This window comes from Theileria orientalis, chromosome 2, assembly GCF_000740895.1.
Source record: "Theileria orientalis strain Shintoku DNA, chromosome 2, complete genome".
Lineage (NCBI taxonomy): Eukaryota > Apicomplexa > Aconoidasida > Piroplasmida > Theileriidae > Theileria > Theileria orientalis.
The window spans coordinates 1,522,239-1,547,952 of record NC_025261.1 but is presented as its reverse complement, the minus strand read 5'-3'; the positions used below and the strand labels follow the sequence as shown (position 1 = coordinate 1,547,952).

The 25,714-nt window shown below is 36.1% G+C and overlaps 11 protein-coding genes across 11 annotated transcripts; 8 read left to right on the top strand and 3 right to left on the bottom strand.

Annotated features, from left to right (window-relative positions):
* Window positions 1–55: 55 nt before the first annotated feature.
* Window positions 56–1,449, top strand: TOT_020000732 (serine/threonine-protein kinase ripk4; the record flags this gene model as incomplete). Its single annotated transcript, XM_009692482.1, has 6 exons — window positions 56–119; window positions 232–631; window positions 707–735; window positions 767–888; window positions 1,110–1,167; window positions 1,268–1,449. The coding sequence occupies 6 exons, from the start codon at window positions 56–58 to the stop codon at window positions 1,447–1,449; spliced, it is 855 nt and encodes a 284-aa protein (XP_009690777.1).
* A 349-nt stretch (window positions 1,450–1,798) lies between these two features.
* On the top strand, window positions 1,799–3,006 carry TOT_020001084 (initiation factor 4E; the record flags this gene model as incomplete). Its single annotated transcript, XM_009692481.1, has 5 exons — window positions 1,799–1,909; window positions 1,996–2,139; window positions 2,364–2,482; window positions 2,572–2,723; window positions 2,792–3,006. 5 exons carry the CDS (start codon window positions 1,799–1,801, stop codon window positions 3,004–3,006), a joined length of 741 nt encoding a protein of 246 aa, XP_009690776.1.
* A 175-nt stretch (window positions 3,007–3,181) lies between these two features.
* TOT_020000730 (uncharacterized protein) lies at window positions 3,182–4,804 on the top strand (the record flags this gene model as incomplete). Its single annotated transcript, XM_009692480.1, has 11 exons — window positions 3,182–3,285; window positions 3,332–3,435; window positions 3,530–3,614; window positions 3,668–3,740; window positions 3,771–3,837; window positions 4,023–4,059; window positions 4,096–4,192; window positions 4,281–4,397; window positions 4,438–4,522; window positions 4,595–4,675; window positions 4,707–4,804. 11 exons carry the CDS (start codon window positions 3,182–3,184, stop codon window positions 4,802–4,804), a joined length of 948 nt encoding a protein of 315 aa, XP_009690775.1.
* Window positions 4,805–4,882: 78 nt separating this feature from the next.
* On the bottom strand, window positions 4,883–6,501 carry TOT_020000729 (conserved hypothetical protein; the record flags this gene model as incomplete). Its single annotated transcript, XM_009692479.1, has 2 exons — window positions 4,883–5,901; window positions 6,072–6,501. 2 exons carry the CDS (start codon window positions 6,499–6,501, stop codon window positions 4,883–4,885), a joined length of 1,449 nt encoding a protein of 482 aa, XP_009690774.1.
* A 1,087-nt stretch (window positions 6,502–7,588) lies between these two features.
* On the bottom strand, window positions 7,589–11,041 carry TOT_020001083 (conserved hypothetical protein; the record flags this gene model as incomplete). The annotated part of the gene is made up of 6 exons (XM_009692478.1): window positions 7,589–8,319; window positions 8,599–8,934; window positions 9,157–10,151; window positions 10,293–10,565; window positions 10,711–10,927; window positions 10,981–11,041. The coding sequence occupies 6 exons, from the start codon at window positions 11,039–11,041 to the stop codon at window positions 7,589–7,591; spliced, it is 2,613 nt and encodes an 870-aa protein (XP_009690773.1).
* A 239-nt stretch (window positions 11,042–11,280) lies between these two features.
* On the bottom strand, window positions 11,281–11,716 carry TOT_020000727 (small nuclear ribonucleoprotein; the record flags this gene model as incomplete). The annotated part of the gene is made up of 3 exons (XM_009692477.1): window positions 11,281–11,448; window positions 11,537–11,676; window positions 11,707–11,716. The coding sequence occupies 3 exons, from the start codon at window positions 11,714–11,716 to the stop codon at window positions 11,281–11,283; spliced, it is 318 nt and encodes a 105-aa protein (XP_009690772.1).
* A 585-nt stretch (window positions 11,717–12,301) lies between these two features.
* On the top strand, window positions 12,302–14,306 carry TOT_020000726 (ATP-dependent RNA helicase; the record flags this gene model as incomplete). Its single annotated transcript, XM_009692476.1, has 8 exons — window positions 12,302–12,740; window positions 12,852–13,084; window positions 13,160–13,249; window positions 13,406–13,600; window positions 13,691–13,754; window positions 13,820–13,991; window positions 14,056–14,119; window positions 14,151–14,306. The coding sequence occupies 8 exons, from the start codon at window positions 12,302–12,304 to the stop codon at window positions 14,304–14,306; spliced, it is 1,413 nt and encodes a 470-aa protein (XP_009690771.1).
* A 190-nt stretch (window positions 14,307–14,496) lies between these two features.
* TOT_020000725 (hypothetical protein) lies at window positions 14,497–14,613 on the top strand (the record flags this gene model as incomplete). The annotated part of the gene is made up of 1 exon (XM_009692475.1): window positions 14,497–14,613. The coding sequence occupies one exon, from the start codon at window positions 14,497–14,499 to the stop codon at window positions 14,611–14,613; it is 117 nt and encodes a 38-aa protein (XP_009690770.1).
* A 219-nt stretch (window positions 14,614–14,832) lies between these two features.
* On the top strand, window positions 14,833–16,953 carry TOT_020000724 (conserved hypothetical protein; the record flags this gene model as incomplete). The annotated part of the gene is made up of 1 exon (XM_009692474.1): window positions 14,833–16,953. The coding sequence occupies one exon, from the start codon at window positions 14,833–14,835 to the stop codon at window positions 16,951–16,953; it is 2,121 nt and encodes a 706-aa protein (XP_009690769.1).
* A 1,401-nt stretch (window positions 16,954–18,354) lies between these two features.
* Window positions 18,355–19,236, top strand: TOT_020001082 (conserved hypothetical protein; the record flags this gene model as incomplete). The annotated part of the gene is made up of 1 exon (XM_009692473.1): window positions 18,355–19,236. One exon carries the CDS (start codon window positions 18,355–18,357, stop codon window positions 19,234–19,236), a length of 882 nt encoding a protein of 293 aa, XP_009690768.1.
* A 1,547-nt stretch (window positions 19,237–20,783) lies between these two features.
* TOT_020000722 (uncharacterized protein) lies at window positions 20,784–25,334 on the top strand (the record flags this gene model as incomplete). The annotated part of the gene is made up of 1 exon (XM_009692472.1): window positions 20,784–25,334. The coding sequence occupies one exon, from the start codon at window positions 20,784–20,786 to the stop codon at window positions 25,332–25,334; it is 4,551 nt and encodes a 1,516-aa protein (XP_009690767.1).
* Between the last annotated feature and the right edge of the window lie 380 nt (window positions 25,335–25,714).

Here is a 25,714-nt window from a genome sequence, read left to right as displayed (position 1 = left end):
TGCCTCAAATACACACTACGATAGTATAACGCACTAATAAAGTTTGTTTGGCACAATGGTTGCTAGAAACGGCGGAAATTACAGACTGGTGAACTCCCCAATGTCTTTGAACCTCTTTTGTGTGGATTCACATTTAGGAATGAACTAAATCTTTGGGTTTATTCCGTTGTTTGAAACATATGTTACTGTACCTTTTAATATTTGTAAAATACTAATCTATAAGTCCTGTAGTAAAAATGAGCGCTTTACACAACTTATCTAGAGCAAACAACTGTGTTCTTCTAGAGAAGCTATTGGACGGCTTTCATAAAAAAAACAGCAAAATGGCCGAAAAAACAGCCAAAACTACCAAGAGTAGGCCTAGAGGGCCGAAGGTGGACTCTGAAGAGGATGAAGAGGGGGAGCTGCAGTTCGGCTCGAACCACGTCAATTCCGGTCTACACAACTTAAACAGACGCGAAAACATGAATAATATCTTTCTGAAGCCCAGGAAAACTGTAGAAGACTTGAGTTTGCTGGAGACTGCTGAAGAACAGAAGGATTCTATCGAGGACGTCGCTGATGCAAAATTGGAGAAGGCCGGCTTCAAATTGGACTCTTCATTCATAGATAAGAGAGATTCGTTTGACAGGTGTGTTTTTATCCATTTGAAATTGCGGCGCTAAAATATACACGAACATTGAATACATATGTTAACTTTTCTTAGGACTCCTCTTCACCTCGCCTGCTACGAAGGTTCCAGAACACATTCCTCAATCTTCTTTAGGGCACGCAGAAGCCGCCAAACTGCTCATTAAGTACGGCGCAAATGTACAATCTCACGCAAAAAACGGAATGACGTGTTTACACTTCGCGTCACAGAAAGGTCACCTTGAAGTTATTAAATTGGTACGTTTAACTTCCTAGGAAGTATATTCACACTTTAAACTCTCGAATGACTGTGTTCTAGTTGTGCAAACACGGGATCAAAATCAACACACAAACAAACAATTGTATGACTGCAGTAAGTCCCACACTGCTTAGAATCACAGATATTATTAAATATTGTATTTGTTAGCTTAATAACCGCTCGAAGAAAAGGCTGATAAAAGATTTATAATAATATTTAGTTGCATTTTGCAATATCGAATGGACACGTGGAGTGTGCTATATTTCTCATAAATAAAGGTAAATATAAATTAAATTGGTAAAAAAAGAACGAGAATAGTGCTAATTTGATAATATTTGATATTAAAGTCAATCACATGTGTTAACAGTAAAATTTTAGGAGCCAGACAAAAATACAATAAAAAGGGGGAGCTTCCTTTAGATATGGCATCAGATGATGTCAAAAGTAAACTGGAAGAAGGATTAAAGGACAGATTCACTCGGTTCGAAAACGACGTACCCAAAAAGAGAAAGGTGCACAAACAGACAGTCAAATTCTACAAAAGGCGCAAAGGCCAATAAATTATCTCAGATACACCTAACGACAGTTGTATTTATTGTTGTAAATCTCAAGTTTACATTCTTATTTATTCTTCTACTGTGTGGGGAATCTAACTAATTTAGCGACACGTATTACATATAATATAGCCAGTTTTATAAATGTAAGCTAATTACATTGCAAAGAACAAACTATCAATCGCGATTCGTCTCTTGATACTGATTTTTATTAACACCCTAGACGGTATTGCCTGTATATTTGTAAATATCTTTACATATATTCCTTTCACTGGTTTTAACTATTTTTTGTATTATAACTGTTTCCGTTGAATTTTTTCAAGATATTAATCTAGTTTTTAACTTTACAGTTTTAATGATGGCGGAATCTACGGCTGTTTCCGTTAATGGGACTAAGAAGTATCCCTTTTTGACTTTTAACAAAAATACTGAGGACCATACAAAGTTGTCTGAATTATTTGAATCGGTACGGCAATATATATTAAGTAGCTACGCTTGTGTTTAATTAGCAACGCCGTGAACCCCTAGATTTCACCAGCACATGATTCCTAGACATCGATCAATTTGGAAAAGCCGCTATCTTTGAAGACAAAATGGGTTATATGGGAGCAGATAGTTAAGATGGGAGACCATAACCACAATAACGTGGACTATAAGGAGCACACGAAGCCCTTGGTTTCTTTCGATTCTGTCCAGGTACGCGGAATAGCTGAATTAAATAACCTTAAGTAATACTACGGGTGTATATATCAGAAGATTATAGTGACGTAACATAGAATAGGCAGAATTTAGATTAATAGACAGTTAATATTATTAGTATACACACACCCTGTATTAACAGCTCTGTGTGTAACGAGGAATAGTGATTAAAAGTGTTTTAACAAATTGCGTAAAAAGGAAGTTGTGTTAATAATGTTTAGGCCTTTTGGAACCTGTGGTTCAACATTCCGCAACCGAGTGAATTGTCAACGAACAAGAGACTAGCCCGTGAATGCTCCGATGGATCTGAGCACTTCGTTGACGCAATAATGATATTCAGGTAGGAACAGTAATACAATGTATGTATAAGTAACCGGTATCATCACAAAGAGTAAATGCTGAGAATAGCAGTATCTGATTATTGCGTAGAGATGGAATACAGCCAATGTGGGAAGATCCCCTGAACAAGGAAGGAGGCCACTTCGACTACAGATTCAGACCTTCGGACGTCCAGCAGTTGACAGTGGATGAGTACTGGAATAACATAATACTGGGACTCGTAGGATCGACAATACCACTGGGTGAGGATTATTTGAGCAAGCAGATATTGTTGTCAGCATGAGTGAATAATTAACTGAAATTATCGTAGGTGAATACATAAACGGAGTTAGACTTGTTGATAAGCTCAACTCGAGGTTCCCAGTCGTGAGAATTGAAGTGTGGTTCAAGTCGCTGGGACAGGAAAATGATCCCACACAGCTAATGAAGTCAATAGGAACGTGCATGGCCCGCAAATTGGTGAGTATAAGTGTCTTTAGTAGTACTACGAACAAGGAGATACGCAGAGCTTGTAGCACAAAATAGATAAAATGGACACAAATAGAGTATATGAGTTACGAGAAACTAAATTCATATTCAGGACGGTACCGTTGGTACCCTGCCCAAGGGAGATTTAAAATGGCATTAATGTGTTTATTCATATTTTATACGTCCGGATACGAGTGTGTATTGTAATATATGTGTGATCGTTGATATTAATATGACACAATGCTATCATAAAAGCGACCATTACGTCAACTGCCTTAACTTTCACCCGGAGGGGGACCTACTGGCTTGCGGATCAATCAACGGAGATATTGAAATGTAAACGACATAATATCTAAGCGTTTGTGATAAAAACAATGTTTAGATTTAAATTGGATGCGTTGAAGAATGAATTGGTGAAAGAATGGAGTAACTCTAGTACACATTCCAACTCGGTTAGAATCTCGACCTTTTCAAGCAACGGATCAGGTAAGAAGGTTGATATGACCTTAATAATTGATAATATTGATAAACATTGGTGTAAATGAGTCATTGTGAAGATAATGAGTTGATTAAACCGTAGAAATAATGTCGGCGTCAGCCGATAGGACTGTCGCAGTGACCGACGTTGATTTAAACAAGGTAAAATGGGTCGGAAAAGGACACAAGTAAGTTGAAAGCATATATTAAACGATACGAGCCAATAACGGTTGTAATACAGAGACCCTGTTAACTCAGCGTGTTACATAAATGACAATATAATAATCACCGGAGACGACGAGGGAGAAATAAGAGTATTTTCATTAACATGACGTATTTTGTAGATTTGGGACAATAGAATAAAGAGTAAGGCAGTGTCGATAATAAAGGAGTTTGAAGATTGTATAACAGGTAAGTGATTGCAATGGCAGTGTCCACTTGCTATCAGTGTGAATTACCATATTGTGCATAGATACAATGTGTATTGGCATAGTTACTGGCTATATAAACATATGTGTGAGTAAATATATATGGATAAATATACATTGATATATAAGTATACACATTTACGTTAACGCACACATACATCACTGTAGACTTGTTAGTAAAGGATAACGAGTTTCTAGTGACGTCGTAAGGTGGTATGAGTGTGATCATGAGGTGATGTAGCGGAGATCAAATCGGATGCTTCGACGCCAAGAAGTATAAAATGAAGGCGATTTCAGACAATACAGAACACGAGTTTCTGACAATGTCACTGGTGAAGGTATTAAAAGTTAAGATGTTACCAGTTTCCAAATTCGATTATTGCAGTGGATACTTAATTAATGGCTCCATCTAATAATATTGCATAGGAAGGTAAAAAGGTGCTCTGTGGTAGCGCCACTGGCTCAATATGTCTTTTTTCATACGGCTATTGGGGCGATTTCAACGATATTATCCCGGTGAACAAGGATACGGTGAACAAAATTGTTAGTTGCGTACACACAATGTATTTATTGAGGCACCTAGGTTAAACTTAATGAGGATGTGGTGTGCACTTGTGGCGATGACGGCGAGGTTTACGTGGTGGAAGTGCTCCCAAACAGAGTAATAGGTCAGTACAAGGGCAAGGATACAACAGTTATGCACACACACAATTAGTACGATGGCTGAACGCGTTATATAGGCAAGTTGAGGGACTTCAAGGGCTCGAATGACGTTAAGTCGACCGACTCCATTGCCATTAACAGCACTCAGACGCTACTAGGTACCCGTCGTATTTGAATACACTGGTTTAGCGTTTCTCGTGAACTTCGAGTACATTCACCTAATGGACACATCTGAGGTTGAAAAGTTGTTAGGGAACGAGGAAGTCAACTTCTTCGACGCTATTTAAGATCATGCACACACGTATGCGATACACCAGTATGCATAGTAACACTTCTAGCGCGTAATGGGTCTTAGCACATTGACGCTACGCTAACTTGAGCTTCTGCGCCAGCGAGTTCACTGCGTGGACGTCCAGGCTGTCCCCGCGCGACTTAATTATGAACCACGGGCTCTCCTTGTGCGCCTTGATGATCTTGTAGGCCACGTAGGATATGATGGAGCCCGCGACGTAGGACACGTAGTTGAACAGGGTCAGGATGTCGTTGGCGTTCGACGTGTCCATTGCGACGTCGGCGGTGATGATGTTGCCCGGCGGATTCGAGTCTTCGCCCCGCACTCTCGGGTTCCTCCTCCCTTTCAGGTGCGAATAGTACTCCAGCGACGACTGCGCGCCCTCGAACGCGCAGTTGCTCGTGAAACCCACGATGAAGCCCGAGGACAGCGCCAGGAGGCAGATGATGACCGGGTTCTTGCTTATGCCCAGCCTCTGCTTCCAGGTAGAGTAGAGTGCGACTCCGCAGGCCGATAACTGCATCACGAACAGCAGGTACTTCGGCACGTCCAGCAGCACGAGGAACGTGTCATGGTCGATGTTCGGGCTCTTCTTGTTCGGGTCTATGTACTCGTCGACCTGGAATGACATAAGTCTTCCGACGAACTCGAAGACCGTGAACATGATCGAGCCCAGGAGCTTGTACATGTGCTTGATGTCCATGGTGAACGGGATAAGCACAGGGTGGAATGACACGCGGATCACCGACGCCAGGATCACCACCATCAGCTTCGAGAGGTAGAACCTGCTGTACTTGAACTTATTGATTGCGACCTGCGTCTTCTCAATTCCGTAGATCTTGGGCGACTCCGGGTCCTCCACGCTGTGGATCGAGTACACCACCGTTATCCAGATGCACCCGATGACTGTGATCGACAGGTATAAAATCTGCGCCACGATCAGCGACTTCCTTGCGTTTTTCATCGTGTCGGACCCTATCACCTCGTCGCAGGCCAGTTGCAACAGTGACACCAGAATTGAGAACATAACTCCTCCGTCGATCAGATGCAGATACGACTTATTTAAAAAATATTGCGATATAACGTGATTGCCTGTAATTTAATTTATATGGTCGCCTACTAAACTCTAAATTACTACTAGCTCCATTCGCTGGCTTTTATTCATGTACTTAACAAAACACTTGTTAGTTAACTATTGCACTAAAAACTCGTTTATATCTGACTATCTGGCCTAACTAGGGAATTTATATGGAATTTCTTACTTGTTAAAGAAATCACTCCTCTCAAAAATCCGTTTACTGTATAAAACACTAAAAACAAGTTCCTTCCTGTTTTTCCGGAGGCGAATATTGCCAGAATTAGGTGGAACACTCTCGATAATACTAGTAGCCACAATGACACTATCAGCTGGTAGAAGCGCGGGTCTATCAGGAATAGGTATAGGAAAACCACGGACACAAGCACTCCGAAATACATGAACAGTGTGATGTTTGCGAAATTTTCCACGTCGAACACCTTCTGCGTCAACAGACTCGTGTCCAGGTTCAGGTTCGTGGACATTCCTATGAAGAAGAAGGCCAATCCGTGCTTATCTTGTATTGCTTTTCTGAAGGCGTACCCTCTTGGTTTCTGGATAAGCTTCTCGTCTTCTATCCTTATGCTTTTCCGGAGCCTAATCCTTGTATGCCACATTTTATTTTTTTCCCCTCCGCTTCCTCTGTTTCACTTTACTTTGGAATCTCTCCCCCATGCATTTTAACTTTAGCTTTTTTGCACCTTTTGTTAATCTACTAATTCCAATATTTTTTAATATACCTTTTAAAATTTTATTAAATTACTCAGTAAATGTTTAAAAATTTATTAAACTGCTCCGATATGTAATTAAACGGGTCGTTTGAACCTGCCAGGAATTTAAAGAAATTATCCTCGTTGTCGTTTTTGTCCTATTCCAACATTTATTTTTCCTCTTTTAATTTACTTTTACTTTTTATTTTTATCATTTCACCACGTATCTCTAACTAACTACCATATTATTACACACTACTCATAGCTACTGTTTTCTCACTTAATCTTCCACCTATCTATCTACTCTCAGCACACATTGACTTACTGGTAAATTGTATGTACATTTTGGGCACGTGTTATCCTGGCCTATGCAGTATATGTGGTACGAGTGTTTGCAGTAGAAGTGTATCGACGGGTACTCCAGGTGCAGTCCGCACGATGAACAGTTGATGTTGTTGATGATGATGTAGTTGTTGTTCAGGTTGACCAGGTTTTTCTTCATGTTCATGTATTCCACTCTGTCCTGCTTAATGTCGTTGTTGTACTCCTTGATCACGTCGTTGATTTTCTTAAACTCGTTCTTGATGTAGTCCTACAATCACATTAATCACATTCAAACACCACTAGTACCATAATAGTTCCAACACTGCTACCAATGCTACTATTACTGCTAACATTACTAGTACGAATTCTACTGCTATTTCTAATTCTATGACTACTATTTGTGCTACTGCTTCCATCAACTTACGTGCACGTATTGGAACTGTATGTCTTCGTGGTTGTTGAATATGTTAATTATGTTTTGGTACTTGAGCATCTTATAGTTTTGTATATTGTACAGCAGCTTCTTTATGATAATGTAGTTGTTGTGCCTAAATTGATGTTATTCTACACTTTATCTATGTCAAGTGGATAGACCTAGTCACCTAATATCCAGCTATACTATCCGTGGTTACTGCATCATAACTAACTATTCATGTCCGTTTACTATTTCTTACTTTAGCAGTAACTTGAGCATGTTTACGTATAATATCGGCTCATTGTACCCGTAGTTGAACACGTACTCCAGCAGGTTTATGTTATCGTTCTGGTTATCCAGCAGTATCAAGGGCAAGTTATAGTATCCCATTTTTATGCTCATGATGATCGAGCCTCTCTTATAGTTGTAGAGCAGGCACAGCAGCAGGCTTATCAGCTCGTTTTGGCTACTCACGTTGTTCAGGTTCAGCAGCTTAAGTATATTATCCTCTATTTTCAGCAATTCATCCTCATTGTTCGAACTGATATTGTTGTTGCCATTACTACTCATTGTGCCGTTTGTATTGCTGACACCAGTGTTGATCATGGCATCACCATTGGTGCTGTTGCTATTGGTGGTACAATTAGCACTGTTACCATTGACATCAGCATTAGTACTGTTAGAATTAGTACTGTTAGAATTAGTACTGTTAGAATTAGTACTACCATTGGCATTAGAGTTACTTACAACGGTACTACCACCGCTACCATTCGAGTGTGTCAAGTTGTAGTATTGCTGTAGTAGCAGATTCAGCCTTATTGTGTACAGCAGCAGCGAGTCGTTCTTGTTGTCGAATATCTCCAGAAGCCTCTTCAGGAACTCGTTTTCCAGTATGAACGTGTTGATGATCCTGTCTAGCTTGATTTCGCACTCCACCTCCTCCACGTCCTCTGCGCTTGCTCCGCTCACGCTGCTTGATGACATTACTGTGTCGGCGCCCAAACTCGTATTTCCTCCAGCGACGCTCGTCCCTCCAAACATGCTGGTGCCGCTTACCAATGTCCCTGCCATGCCTCTGCTGGTTGCACTTCCCACCGCTGCGTTACTTCCTCCTCCTAGTCCGTCTGCCACTCCTCCCAATCCTCTATTGTTGACTCCAATGGCACCAATTGATGCTCCCAGTCCTTTTCTGGTGCCGACGTTGCCTCCTACGCTATTCACTTGCACTCCTCTGCTACCGATGCTAGTGCCCACTCCCACGCCACTCTCTGCGTTGAATATTTGACATATTAGATCCAACAGCTGGTCTATGTCGTGTTTGAGCAGTATTTTATGATGCCGCAGTATTGCTTGGTACTGCACCTTCCTCTCCACCTTCTTCAGCAGCTCGTATGCGCTTCTAAAGTCCTGCAGGTCTTCCAGCAGTATGTTCAGCAACTCCTGCGTGTCGTTCTGGTAGCTTGCTATCAGGCTTGCGAATTCATACTTGTTTGTGTTTCTGCACTCCACGATCGCTTCTTTGATACTCTTTTTATGTGTGTTTCCGAACTTACTCAGGAATTTATAGAGCTCCTTTTTGTAGTCTATGTCCTCGTCGCTCACTATTCCCAACTCTCCGTCGTCCAACAACCCATCTTCCTCATCACTCACAGTGTTCTCGCCTATTGCGCTACTCCGTGTTCCCGTACCTTGCTGCTTACTCCCACCACTCAACACTCCTTGCGACTCACTGTTTACATCGCCATTACTACTACCACCAATGTCATCTATGTTGTTACTGCTTCTACCGCCACCACTAGTGTTATTGCCACTACTGTTATTACTATTGCCAGCTACAATGCTATTGCCACTACCATTAATGCTAACTGTGCTGTTTATGTTGTAGAGCAGCTGTATCAGCAGTATCGTCAGTATGTAGTTGTCCTTGTTGTTCATGTGCAGGTAGTAGAGGTACTTGTAGAGGTACACCTTCGAGTTGAGTATCAGGAACTTCTGTATCACGTAGCACGGCTCCACTGCGCTTCCGCTCCTGCAGTAGCACTGTATCGACTCGTTGTATCTGTTTTTCGTGTACAGCCAGTCTGCGTATATCTTGTATATCTCCTCCACTTCGTTCAGAGGCCTCTTTTCAAACTCCGCCAGTTTAATCGCCCACTTGAAGAGCCTCTTTTTGATCAGGATCTCTATTCTTTCGTAGATGTTCTTGTTCTTAAGCTCAAAGATCAGTATGTTGCTGGTTGCGCTGATTCCTGCGTTAAGCACGTCTTTGTTCGTCCCTGCGTTCGTGTTCGTCGTGAACAGGTACAGGTTATTCATCGACTGCACTATGTACACCAGCCTCGGTATGTAGTAGCTGTAGGCTATGAATGTTATGTCCAGCAGGTACGAGTACACGTTGATCAGTATGATGTTATTGTTGTCGAATATGTTATCCACGTTGCAGTTTATGATGTACTCGTTGAAGCTGTACAGCTTGATGTTGTTGTTGTTGTTCGAGTTAATTCTGTTACTCGTGTTAAGTCCGTATGTGTTCGTCGGCGACTCTGCCTGTTCCACCACCGTGCTTCCACTCGTGCTTATCTGCTTAATCAGCCCCTTAACCACGTCGTATATCTGTATTTTGTTCCCTTTGTACACTGCGAACTTGTTACTCTTCAGCTTACATGACACTTCCAGCTTAACTTCCGAAGTCTCCTTGAAGACCAGGCAGTTTTCGGTCAGGTTATATGAGACCAGCTCGTACTCCGTCACTACTATCAGGTAATACGCTCCTTCTACTATGTACAGGTGTATCTTCTTCACCTCCACTTTATACTCTCTACTTTCCTCTTCTCTCTTTGCGTTGTTTCCCACTGACGTACTACTTCCTCCTCCTACGCCTGTTTTATTTGTCATTGTCGGCACACTCATTGAACTACCAGGTCTCATGCTTGCGTTAATTGCTGCCTTTTCTCTAAACAGCTTCTGGTACGGTATGATGTACAACTTATTATCGTCTGAGGGTATTACGTAGTTTTTGTAGAAGTATATTCCTCTGCTCTCCGTCGAGATTGCCACGATTGAGCAGCACTCCGAGATTGCGATGTTGATGTTGCTTTCCGGCTTAAACTCGTTCAGGTTCGGGAACAGCGGCGTCGACTGTATCATCTGCGGCTCCTGGTCGTAGTTGTTCATCAGCGTCAGCAGGTCGTAGGTGTTAAACTTCAGCATTGAGTCGTACTCCTGTTCTCGCCTACACGTTAATTTAGTACCCCTTGTTATCGCACTGGTGCACACGTATACTCCAACTTTCCTTTTAGCTCAACCAGACAGTTTAAATATTTCTCTATTTACTTGCTTATTTACCATGAACCATTACTCTTTACTATTAAACCTACCCTATTACTATCAGTATGTGCTTTAGTGGACAGTAGAATATGTTTGTTGCTTCAAACTCGAACGATTTAAAGCTCACAAATCTCAGGTGCGTCGTTTCGTCGAACTTGACCCACGGCTTATAGCATATCCACACCACTCCTGTGGATTCCAGCAGGAACAGGAACAGCTCGTCTCCTACGACGTCCACTATGTTCGTTATGTTCAAGCTCTTTCCGTCTACACATTTTTATCAGTTTACTTTTTTATTTTTTATTTTTCTTCATTCTCACCTCTGTTTTCTATCGATACTAGTTTCTTTTCTAAGAATACTAAATGACGAAGGTTTGTCATTCTACGGTCTCTTATTTCAACTAAAATTCATTATACTATACTACAACTCTTTAATTAGATTACTATTTTACACTTTAATATATATTACACAACTTAATCATAATTTTACATCATTTTTTCTAAATATTTCTAAAAGGTGTATAGGGTAGGAATAAACTCAAGTGTAACTAATACACACCAATTTAATCCAAATTTTTGACATATATGTGTATAAAAATTAAAATTAATTTTCCTTTAATTTATTTTGGGTTTTTTAAAACAACTATCACTGAATCTCCTCTCAGGAACAGTCTCGTGATAAACCTATCTTTCGTTTCCATTTTCTTCTTATTCCCCTTCGATTTAACTGTCCACATCTCTCGTACATCCGTCAAAATCATATTGAAATGTCTATCAAACGCTTTAACCTATACTTTATCTTTATTTACTGCTTATTATAATTACGTATGGTTCTTTTATCTCTTTCCATATCTATTATACATTCTTATTACATACCCTTGCTAAAATTTTGCGATTATTTCTGCAATTGATTAAAACTTGACAGTTTTCTCTAACACATTCCTCCAGTATTGACAATGGTCCTGATGGGCTATCCCTGTTATCTACTTCCATTGATGATGATTCTTGTTTAGTTTCTATAAATGATTATTATAAAATATACTTACTTGTGGACATATTTGCTGCTTTTGGTTGATATTTATATCATACAAACCTCTGAAAATAAAATAAGAAAATTATTTATTCAAATATTTGTTAAGAAATACACAATATTATCGTGTGACTATTTCTTAAATGGATTCTAAATAATTATATTTTATGGGTTTAACTTGTTAATACCTTTAGTAAATGTTAAACAGAGATACACTATAATTGAAAAATATAATTATAAGTGTTAGTTGGTTTTTATACGTTAATTTGTAGCTTAAAATTTCAAAGTTAAAGAAGATTCCTTTGAAAAATAAGAAATTAAAGATGAATATAATCAAAAAGTTTACATTTTACACCCCCATAGTTTTGATGCTGTTATTGTTTAAAATAACAAGCTTTAATTCAATTTTTTATTATTAAAATATTTAATTATTATCGCAATTGTTATTTATACTTTAAATTGTAATTTCTTATATCCTTTTTAAAAATAAATGAACAATTATCTAGAATTGGAAATTGATGCCAATAATCTAAGATTTTCACAAGATTGGCATTTATACAATAACTTCATACAAACTAATTACAAGTCTAATGTAAACACTGTATATTAATATGGATAATGAGTACAGTTCTGACTCTGATCCCGACGTGGAATTGGAGAAGTATAAATCGCGTTTGATGTCCTCAATTAATCGCAAAGCCGCATCTAAGAACGGTGCAGGACTGAAAGAAATAGAAGAAACCGAAAATGAAGCGGATGATGGTAAAAAGGGTGTAACTTTCGAAGATTTGGGGGTATCTCCCGAACTGTGTAGAGCCTGTAAACAGCTGGGATGGAAACGGCCGACAAAAATACAAGTGGAAGCGATTCCAGTGGCCTTGCAGGGGAAAGATATCATTGGCCTGGCGGAAACAGGGTCCGGAAAGACGGCAGCGTTCACAATTCCGATCCTACAAAAGTTGTTGGAGAAGCCTCAGAGGTTATTTTCACTAATACTGACGCCAACGAGAGAATTATCTCTACAGATCAAAGAGCAGTTGCTTTCTTTAGGTATGAATCCATATGCACGCTAAAATAGAGTATATAAGGATGGTAGTCACCGGGTTCAAGCAAGCCATTGGCTTTTCATGATTAATCGACGCTTATTCATGGTGTGTGTAGGCTCTGAAATTGGACTGGACGTTTGCCTAATTTTGGGAGGCTTGGATATGGTCACGCAGGCACTGCAGCTGAGTAAAAAGCCGCATATAATCGTAGGATCGCCGGGAAGAGTGGCAGACCACCTGCAGAACACGAAGGGCTTCTCCCTGGAAACGATTAAGTTTCTAGTGCTGGACGAAGCAGATAGAATACTGTCTATCGATTTCGACGACTCGCTGAATAAAATCATACAAGTTTGTACTTAGTCCTATTGACAGTGGTTTATATAAAAGATAGCACTAGATTTAATCACGTAAAACGATGTTTAGAGTTTGCCAAAGGAAAGGATCACGTACTTGTACAGTGCCACAATGACGAGCAAATTGTCGAAACTGCAAAAGGTCACGTTGATTAAGCCAGTGCAGGTGAGTTATGTGTGTGTACGTGTTTGTGTCTTTGTGTTATATGTGTGTATGTGTATATATATATATATTATAAGCACGTGTGTTAAATGTGTGTGTGACAGAGTTTGAGTATTGGATTAATTGACCACTAAACAATAATGATAAATGTAGATCAACATTAACACGAAATATCACACGAATCAGCTGTTGATACAAAAGTATCTTCTGATACCACTCAAATTTAAGTTCACGTACTTGGCGTGTGTGCTATGGAAGTTTCCGCAAAGCACCTGCATGATATTCTGCAACACGTGTCTGACGTCGCAGAAGGTCACAATCTTTCTGCAAAATTTGGAGTTTAAATCAGTAGGTTCTTAGGAAATGTAGGCTTAGTTCAATCTTTGACGTTGCGTGTGCTAGTAATTGTAACTCTGATTTGCCGTAATTGCTGTACAGATATGTTTGCATGGTAAACTGACGCAGACACAAAGACTGAATTCACTAAATTCGTTTAAAACAGGTATTGTGATGGATATGCAGTTAGTAAGTAAACAAAAGTGTGTTTGTGGTGACGTACAAATTTAGGATTAAAAAACGTGTTGGTTGTCACGGATGTTGGCAGCAGAGGGCTAGATATACCGTTAGTCGACTTGGTGATCAATTTTGATGTCCCACAAACGAGCAAGGACTATATACACAGAGTGGGAAGAACAGCAAGAGCAGGAAAATCGGGACTGTCAGTAACATTCATAACCCAGTAAGCATGAGTTCATGAGTTATCTATCAATTCGTGGTAGTTCTACCTATAACAAATTGTGAAGGTACGACGTGGAGTCGTTTCAAAGAATCGAGTACACACTGGACAAGAAGCTGGAGGAGTTCACCGTAAGTGCAGTTTAGGCCTATGATTGTTTAGGAGGTCACCGAAAATGAAATGTACGATAAGCATGAGGCTTGCTCAAATAGTCTGAGGAACGCCGAAATGGACTACAAAAGTAAATTCCAACTGATCAGAAAGAACAATAAAAACCAAAAGTACAACAAGTCGAAGCTTAAGCTGTTGAGATCATAGAGTTTCAGCATAATGTCATACACTATCAATACGTATTAAGTGGATTTGTGGCAGTTAAGATAGTATTTGTTGATGTGAGTGTGTGAGAGTTACTAACAGGTAGTGAGCATGGGAGTCAGAGCTGTATAAAAATTTAGGATAAACGGATAGAAATAGTACCAATGAAGGTGAAACTGCGTTTAAAGTTTGAATGTCTATGGAAAGTAAAAAAATTTGTACTGTGAAAACCAGGAACTTTGGGGACGAACTAGAATGTGTAAAAAGCAAATTTGGTAAGCTGTTCATTGAGGTGTGTGTGATTGAGTAATTAAAGTTAAAAGAATTAGCTGCAAGTATTATGCGACTTTATAAGGCAAATTGTTAAATAAGGCATAAAGTAGAATGATCAAATGATTCTATCACAAGATCTAAAAATTTTAAGATGCATTAGTGGAAAAAATTAAAAAGTGTTCATGAGTAAAATGTGTTTCAAGTGAGTTAAAAAGGTCTAAGTGTAAGTAAATTTGAATATTGTTGACATGCTTCAATGGTTAAAATTTATCTCGCCAGTACACCAGGTGCCTCTTCGTACATAATCGGCAATCAAAACATCGAAAAACAAGATTTCCCTATATCTAATCTGTTCTTTAGATATCAACACAATAGAACGGGCTGGTTAAGTAATGATAACATTCAAGTATATGAGAAATATAGTTGGAGCGGTTCGTTTGTTACTTTGAAGGCTACGGGAGTTTATGATGGTTATTCAGTTAAACATGAACATGTTTACTTTAACAAATATAATGAAGGGGTGCCTCTTGTACTAGTAATATTTTTCACCGGTCGAGGAAATGTTAAGAATAAGTTTTACAGATTGGCAGGTTTCAAACAAGACTTGGGGAACACCAAGGACATTGAGGAACTGGAAGATTATACAACCGATGAAAACATGTTGACTGCTTTACTTGAGGAAAACGATAAAATAGAAACCATTTTAACATACAACATAGGACTTACTGAAGGCACTGGTGAGGACAAAGATACCTATAATGGGCAGAAAATTAAGTTGACTAAATTGACAAGTAATCCAGAGGACGACGAAGATCAAAAGAGTTTGTTGAAGGCATTTGAAGGAGATGTTTTCAGAATTTATACACACAAGTCTTTAAATTTAAGGAGCCCAAATAAATACTGTTATATCTACAAACAACAGCTTCTGATTGATGAAAAAAAACAACCTATTAGAAATTTGATAAATAATAATTACATCTTGACAGTATATTTTAGTGTTGTAAACAAACCATTGATTATAGAATTTTCTAAACAGGGCAGTGACAAAAAGAGCAATCTGTATTATTATTTAAAAGAATCAGATGATGGGACAGAATACTGGGAACAAATAAAACAGGGATCTGTGTTAGATGTTGAAATTACCGATGATAAAATTTATGAACAACTAACATCGAATGATTACGAGAAATTGTTATCATTGCTGAGAACATTGAACAACAAATGTACTAAAACGATTTTTTTTATGCTTGATGCACAAAAGGATCCATATGGAAAGAGTGAAATAGGATTAGCCTTTGATGAATACAGCAATTACAAAATGATAAACAATGACGAAATAACTGTCGAGGAAAAAAAGGATGATAATGTCAAGTGTATTACTGATAAAAAATTCATAGTAATTGAACATGATTTTAGTCAAATTGCTTCAAGTATAGAGAATAATGAAGTGGCTGAATTAAAGTTTATTATTCCAAATGCTAAAGATAAACACTCCATAGTAACTTTGTACAAGGATGACAAAGCTAAAGAGATCGATAGTTTAATGTATTCAAAAGGCAAAAAAAGATTGTACACATATTTTTACGGACATGATTTTAGAACACTACTACTTTGTTATAATGGCCAAGCTTATAAACCTAAAGACTTGAATGAGTATCAATTTAAGTGGGTTAAGGACAATAGCATAGGTAGTTGTTGTTGTGATGGAAGTACTACTGGTTTGATAAACACACTCACTAATGTCACCAGTTTTTTAAACGTCGTTAACTTAAACGTAAGACCTGATCCTGGTAGTGAAAATAAAACATATGACATTTATAAACTTGGTGACAAACAAATACAAATCAGAGTTAAAGTTGGTGAACCAGTTGGATGCTATAAAGTATACGTTCATGAACCTAATGAAGAAGGTTATAGGCTAGGAAATATCGAATACAAAGAAGGTTTCGATGAAATAAAGGGAAGCATAAGTTACGAATCAAATTGGAACTCATACGGTTACCTTGGAAGAGTTTTTGTATACTACTATAACCTTGATGAAGAATACAGGTATCCCTTAATAGTAGTCCTGGAGTTCAAAAACAATTTTAAGAGCATTTTTAAGCAATATCAATTATCCAGTATTAATTATAAATGGTCACAAACTTATGGATTCGAATATAATGAAAATAAACTTTTACAGGATTTATACATTTTGACCAAAAGATTCAATCTTAAAGATTATAAAGACCATGAGTCAGAATGTTTAGGGAAAAACAAACACATAGGAGCAATAATAGGAACCGTTGTGCCAACAACATTAGTTACAGGTGGCATTGCGGTAGCATTTTATTTGAATCCTAATGTATTTTTTTACATATATAGATGGTTAATTTAATAAAAAGGCGGTACCGCGGTGAATTATGTTAAAGTGTAATATTATAAATGTAATAGAAATAACCACTAATATTATCAAAAAATTTTACATAAAATTCTGTGTAAAACAAATATATAATAGGTGTAGTGTTCTATATTTAATATATGAACGTGTTTCTAATTTTTATTTTATCTTTGTAACCTGGTTAGAAAGAATATGTGATACCATTAGAACCAAATACATTTTATATTTAACATATGTAAACGGAAGGGTTCAATATGAATTAACTTATTATATTTATTACTAATTGAATTCTGAAAGGTTAATTACGATTTTTATAAATTGATCAAATTTATAAAATAAAATTAATTTAAAACACCTTTTTGAGTCACTAACCAGTCCCCATGCATAAAGGAATTTAGGATGGCTAGACAGTTTTAAATTATGATTTGAATGAACATATGGGATGTACTAAAATTGCTTATTTATTTGCCATTTTGTTTTAAAAAATTTGGTGTCACTTTCGAGAGTGAAGAGGACGAAGTAGTGGAATCCAGTAAAACGCCTGTTGTACTCAGGCTTAACGGCAAATCTGCCAAAAATAAGTATGAGTACAATAAGTACGAACACGATGGAGTCTACACTACCAAAGATGGTTATGGATTCTCCTCAATAACCCTGCCTAATCCCTGTTGCAAATCCGACTTTGTTATTTGGGAAGCAAAAAACATATCCCAGTATGCTGATAAGGTGATTGTGGATGCAACAGAATCCATTACTGGTTTTATTAAGATTTTTTCAGTAAATGGAGAAAGAAAGCTATTAATTGGAGACGGCCCTAACAAATGGAATGTGTTTGATTCACATGAAAAAGCACCTGTTGTTTTTAACTTGAACAATTTGTATGACCAACATACTGAGCAACAATTTAGTGAGAATATTCGTAGGTATAAAGCCAAAGAATATTGCCACTTTAGCGAAGTTGTGGAGAACGTCCAAACTGACGATTGTACAGTTTGGAATTCTCTAAATGACGACTTTGCATGGAAAATTGTTGCTGACGGGGCCCTGGACACTTTTAATACAAACAAACTGAGTGTTTTCCTCGAATCAGGACAAATTGTCCACTATTTAAGACGCAGGGGCAACTGGGAGGTAACTACTGCTCAGCTAATCTTAAATCTAAAAATAAAATCTTCAACTTTTGAATTTTCCTACTCCTTAAATGGTAACACAGAGATATATACAGCAAGATATGACTTTGTATTTGTCATAGTGAAATATGGCAATTCCATAGTTTGGAAAAGCAAAAATGAGAACGGATTCGTCAAGAGAGCTGCCATCATTTTAAGCAAAGATCGTTCCGTCTCCGACACTATTGTATTATTTCTTGTAAATGGCCTGATTAAACATTTAACATCAATGGACACTGATTGGACTGAATTTGATCCCTCTATAGTGCTCGATATCAACAACAAACATTCCAAAAACGAATATAGGTATTATAGATATAATAAGGCAGAACATTTCATTCCCATTGGAAGGCTCCTATTTAGGGGAATAAAAACAACTGAGGGATTTCGCAACACATCAGATGTGGATATTTGGCATGGAAAAAGCCCAAAGGAGTATGTTAAAAACGTGATGATAATTCCTTCCGGTAAGGAAAGATATTTGGTTTTATTATTAGCTAACAATTGTTACGTGATTTTTTTTAAATCGGATCGAGTAAAAACATGGACAGACTACACACACAATTCGTTTGTTCTAGGGGATCTCAAATTATTAGGATATGATTTGACTCATCTTAAACCTAACACGAAAGATGAACCTAAAGAAGTTTCTGAGGTTTCACTACCAGAAACCGTTCCAGAAAGTGAACTAAGGTCCAGAAATTTAATAGATTTAGACATCTCCAGGATGTACAATTTCACAGGATACACAATCAAATATGAAGACAATAAAGTCATTTTCAGGACAAGATTTCATTACCTTTTCAAATCAGTTTTAAGAAGAAATGAAATTTTATGGGAACCAAGCAATGAAGGAGAATTTCCATACAAGGTAATTTATAAGGAGATTGAAAATATTCCTAAAATCAAGGTTTATTTCCCTGATGATAAAGGTATTGCTCCTCGACCCAAGCCTACATTGAATTTCGACCCATCCAACATAGAAGTTCAGGTCGTTAATTACAAGGTTGGTGATAAAAAGGTTGAGGATGAATTATCGCATAAATCAAACAATCGGTTTTCATGGAAAGTTACTCAGCCTGTAACTCATCTAAATGCTAAACCACCTTAATAGTCAATCGCATTGTATATAATACTTCCTATTGTGCACAATTTTAAGTGCAAAACAGTGAAGTTTCCCTATCTACAACTAGGGATTTAATCAATGTTGTTTCCTTAAAGTAGATTCTTAGAGATTTTCTCAAATATCTACCATTAATGAAGCAAATAATTTGTATTTAAAATAAGGTTATATGGCACTTAGTTGATATTATTCAAAATATTTTCATGAATCAAACCGGTATACACGACACTAATTACATTACATTTATTTCAACAAATTTTGTTAACAATTCTAATTTATTCAGGACATATAAAGTATCATTATATATAAGGTTCAAATTGTTTTGAAAATAGATGTATAATAAAATTGATACAAATGTATAATATAGAGTATGATAAAGTACAATTAATTGTTCGTATAGTGATCTTGAATTATATATTATATATAATTTAAAATAGATATTAATAATAATTGTTATTATCAGTTTAAATGTAAAATGTGTGTTAGATAAATATAAAAAAAAGAATTGAGGTAACAGAATATAAAACAAAAATGTTTAGGTAGCCTTATAGTAAATAGATTGTAAGAAATAAAAGTGTAAAATATTATAATCTGATTTATATCATATGTCTGAACCCAGATAATTCAAAGAAGTATTGATTTAGTGTAATGATAATGAAGATTCTTGGGTATAAAGATTACACCTCAATAGCAATCGAATTTGATTTAATCATCATTTTCTTAAATTTATATTATAAATTAAAATATTTTTATTTTTAAATTTATGTGTTGTAGCATACCTAATTAATATACAATTTTGTCTACATTTTGGTATTCATTATCTTCTAATAAAATACATCATATCGATTACTATAACTCACTAATATTTAAATTGATGTCGTTCTTATAGTATTATAAAATAAATTTTATCCATTATTAATTTACCAAGGGCAAATTAGTAATACAAAACGTTCAATAAAATTATATACTAACTATCACCTAATTTAAATTAATTAAAAAGTTTGAAGAGTTATAAATGTAAGTTATTAACTGATATTTACAATAACAAAATTTAGTTTATAACCATTGGCACAGTTATTTAACTATTAGTTAATTAATGTTATAAACATAAACATATACTTAATCATTAATACTTGGTTCACTCATACAGTGTCGAATCAAGTTTGTTATATCGAACAAGTCAACTAGTATTTACTTTTAAGGTGATCAATAATGACTGTCACGTTGATACTATGTTTGAGGTTTATATTTATGAAACAATTGATATTATAGGTCATCGAGTTAATGTGTAACACAACGTACAATATCACGGCCTCGATTAATTCGTGGAGATTAACCTAGTTACTGATGGGGATTATAAGGAGTTATTACTGCATGGTTTTGGTGGTCTGGGAACTCTTCTAAGATGAAGGGAAATCACTCACATAAATTTCAATGGTTATTGAATCTTAAAGGTTCAACGTCGATTGCTTAAACGTTAGGGTCCTGTAATTTTATCATTGTTAATCGTGAAAGAAGTTCTGTGATTTAGAAATATGAACAAACGTTCCTCTGAAAGGACATTGATATTAGAAGAAGAACCTGAATCGCTGTTCTGGGATAGTCAAGTGTATCGCAAATTGGATTTTAAGAATTTAAAGAAAAAATCGTTCCGTTACTACGACGATACCAGTTTTTTAAAATACATATTTTTTCACTGGGTTAACAAATGGGCATTTGTGCTATCAAAAAAATATGTTGAACCGTACAAATATCACCCTTTGCCATACTCCGATCAAATATTCAAGTGGTATCCTACATTTTCTAAACATGTTAGTGATGGAATAGTTAGGTTAGATTGTTATCACTATGCCAAATCCCAATCCAAAGATACAAAGGCTAAGAAACCATACAAATCAATTTTACTGAGAGCATTGGTTCTAACGGTTTGGAAAAGGACTTTGTTTCTGATCCTTGGTTTGATAGTAGTTAACGTTTTGAGTATGAGTACGGCTGTTTTAGTTAAAAAAATTCTTATGGTCTTAAATGATAAATCATTTAACTTTATCAAAACAACAATGTTATTATTATCAATAGTCGTTTTCCAAATCATTGATGGGTTACTCATTGAAAATGTAAATTTTCATATATGGAGACTAGTTAGTATATCGCACTACTTGTTTGCCATAAACCCTTTTCACCAGGGGATGTGTAATCGGAGGAAGTTTGCAAATAACATAGAAGGCATCAACTCCTTGAATGTGTGCAACGAGGTTCTCCATAGTTGCTCACCAGATTCTCAATGTTCTAAAAATCCATTATTCTGTCAGGCATTACGTTATCAAAACAAGGAAATAAACTCACAAATGTTCTCATTTACAACGGTTGATTCTTACAACATTTCTTTTGTATTTTTTCCGATTAAACAAATTATGGAATTTTTATCTAATTTTTGTTATGGAATATATTTACTTTCATTGCAGGTTAAAGTTAACATATGGCTTCTATATTTCGTAGGCATTTTTTTCATATTTTTGATGATTGTAATTGAAATTATAAGTGTTTTTGTTTTTAGAATTTTACTTCATCTGAGAGATTATAGGTTAAGCAAATCAGAATATATAATCAATTCACTATCTCTTATAACAACAATGTTACATGATGACATAGCAATTAATATCATTACCCAAAGCAGAAATAATGAACTCTATATGGTCTATTTTGATATGTTTTTAACCATTTTCAATTATGGATTATTCATCATATGCGTTAATGGATCATTTTACATCATAAAACAATATTTTGTTGAATCAGTAAATAGTGCCAGTGTTATTACTGATATAGATACTGCAGGATTTATGGCAATATTTTATATATTCCAAAGAATTATTAACTCTATGGTTTTAATTCCAATGTCTATCCATTCATTTCGGGTATCATACGTGTCATTTAAAAGACTTGAAAAATTTATCAAAGACTGTTCTCCCAACTTCTATATTACTGGGAACCCATACACTGGTTCCACTAAAACTGCCACTGTGATAGCTGATACCACTAACCAAATACCTAACGATGTCGTTGTTTATTTCAAGGACGCATCATTCACATGGGTCAACACACGCGACGACCTATTAAACAAGAACTATGACATATTTTTGAAAGACGTCAACTTTGTGTTGAAACGTGGTGAGATGGCAGTTGTGACAGGCTCAAAAGGTGCTGGCAAATCTAACTTTATCAAAACAATGCTTGGTGAGATGACCCTAGTTGGTGGCTCAATGGCTGTTGTACCATTACACACATCAATGCCAATATTTTATGCATCACAAGACATATTCCTACAACAGGGTACAATTAGATCCAACATTGTATTTGGTTATAAGTTTGATGAACAACTGTACAACACTGTGTTGAAGGCTGTTGAACTAGAACTTGACATATCAACCTGGGATAAGGGTGACCTCAGAGTAGTGTCAGATAATGCACATTCACTCAGTGGAGGTCAGAGAGTGAGAGTGGAGTTGGCTCGTGCAATATATGCTTATTTGGTGTTCCATAAAGTCAACAAGGAGTATAATAACAGCAAGTGTTCGTTCTTAATGTGTTTGGATGCCTCGTTCCAGTGCCTTGATCCCTACGTAATTAAGATCATGTTCAATAACCTGTTTAACGTTAAAACTGGATTATTAGTTAAGGATGACCTGTCAGTTGTTTTAACCGCATCTAAACAAAGTCTTGAAATATGTTCAAAAACGTTAGACCAAAACCATATACCTAATCCTCCAATTTACAAAATAAAAAATCAGACATTGCAATTCCATTCCAATCTTCATGACTTTGTGAACAACAATAAAGTAGATACTGAAGATTACATGTATTTATCGGCTAGAAGCAGCGGCCCTTATAACATGAGTTATTTAAGCAATGATATGTTGAGATTATGTTCATCTGATGCCACATCGAGGCTAGGTAGAATGGAAATGACCAGGTCCAAATATAGCAAGTCGTTTAAGTCATATGCTAAGGATGAATTGGCGGGTAGTAAATATAATCCATATTTTGTTTATATTAAACCAGCAATACCATTATTCGTTCTGTACATGATATTAACTGTGGTAATGACAATCATGGATAATGTAAAACTTGTTTTGTCAACCAACTTATCTGACTACATAACCAAGAATATTAACCAATATAAAAAAGGACAATTTGTTGATTTGTCTGAAATTAAGACTCGTAGTAACCTCTCATTTAAAATAACAATTATATTTGTTTCAGTCATAATTGTCTTGTCAATATTTTCATCCAAACTTCTTGCTTTATCTTGTTTCACTTCATCTCTTAAAATTCACGAATACTCTATAAATTCACTCTTTAAGAATAGTTCTTCAGTAATAAAGGTAAAGAAAGAAATCAGCCGAGTAATAACGTTTCTGTCTTGCGATGTTTTTATTTTTGACAGTTCAACAGCTGCATTTTTATCAGGACTTTTATATTTATTAGTTCAGCTTTTGGCCAATATAATTACTCTTCTTTTATTGATTCCGATATCAATACCTTTTGTTCTTCTAATTATAATTATATCATTAAAAAATATTTTATTAAAGATTACAAAATCATCAAAAAACTCACATTATGGATATTTGGAGGCGCTTGTGCACTTAAATTGCTCCAGTGAAAATGCCATTATAGGATCATCAATATTCAGGACCTTTATCAAACAACCTGAACTGGTTGATACTTTCATTGAAAATAGGGACTATGCTGCAAGGTGTAAATTTTATTCAAGATTTGCAATAGTATGGTCGACAATAACATTCAACTGGGTCTTTTCGTTAACAACATTATTGACACTTATCGCATTAATTGCATTAGATAAATATACTAAATATAAGTTGAAAGTTGGCTATTTCGGTTTGGCTTTATCCTTTTCTATGAGTATTATTAAATTGTACAGCAAATTTTCAATATTATATACAGCATTAGAAATGTTTACATGTTCAGTTGTACGTTTTAGGTATTTTATTCCTCCCGATCGAAAGCTCAAATTCAATAAATGTGTTAATATCCATCAAGAATATTTGATCAATCCTAATAAAAAAGCTAAATTAGACAAAAACAAATTGTTAAAACGACGGTTAATTGAGTTCAAGACTGAGAACAAAAAATATTACTGGTTGAGGCGACTCTTCTACCATCCCACAATAACCATATTCGACGTCTATAATTACATAACAACTAATCATACTGGTGTAGAACTAAATGATATCTGTGTGTACACCACACCTGACCTTGATCCAGAAAGTATGATTCTAACACACCTCACAGTGTCAGCTCATAGATCAGAGATTATTGGTATTATTGGTAGAACAGGCGCCGGTAAAACAACTCTGTTGTCAGTGTTACAGAACATAATTGAAAACAGAACAGGCCAAGTAATGTTGGATGGTAAAGACCTGAATGATATCCCCAAGGTTGTCCTTCGACAAATCATAGGTGTGTTGCCACAACTGCCTTTTGTATTTAAGGGTTGGACTGTGCGTAGATTTTTAGATCCTAGAAGATTGTTCAGTGACGCCGATATAAACGACGCCTTAAATAAGTGTGGTCTATTGAACTTCGTTAATGGACTTCCTGGCGGAATGAAACTCGACACTGTTCTAGTACAGGAGGATGTTAGTTCAATTTACGAACAATGTGACAATAAAGCCAATGAAGAGAAAATAAATACAGAATCCAATAAGCTTGGTTTTATAAGCGATATGATAATATCCAATAGTCAGATAAGAACACTTAACCTGGCAAGATTAGTCCTGTACAAAGATTTTTATAGAATGATTGTTGTAGACGAACCTCCACAAGAAGACTTGGCTGAAGAGAAGCGTGCTAAATCGGACGATCAAGGAATTGAAATTTATAATCTGCTACGCAAATACTTTGGTCACTGTACGACGTTCGTCACTGCACACGATGTTAAAGTCTTGAAAACTTGTACCTCGGTATGGGTGATACACGAAGGTTCACTAGTTAAAACTTGTAAAGCCAGTGATATCGCAGCAAATGAGTCTATCGCATCAATTATTGAAGAATGTGTAAAATATTCATAACAATTGACCAAATGTAGTCAATGGCAATATACCACTGTCTATAACACAGAATCGACAGTGCAACTCATTTCGTAATATATCTTAATGTAATTTAATTTTTTATATTTGTGTTAACAATTTTTTTTATAACCTTATTCTACATGTGAAACGTAAAGTATTTTTTTTTGAAAATTTAAACCCTATAAATATAATGAATATTATATAATTCCAGATCATTGTTTAAAAAAATTGTATAACTTATTAAACATTATTATTAATGACATTTTATATATAAATATTTAAGAAAGATTGTCCGTAGCTGTATTTTTTGCCAGATCAAATTTCATGTGTTGTAGCATACCTAATTAATTTACAATTTTGTCTACATTTTGGTATTCATT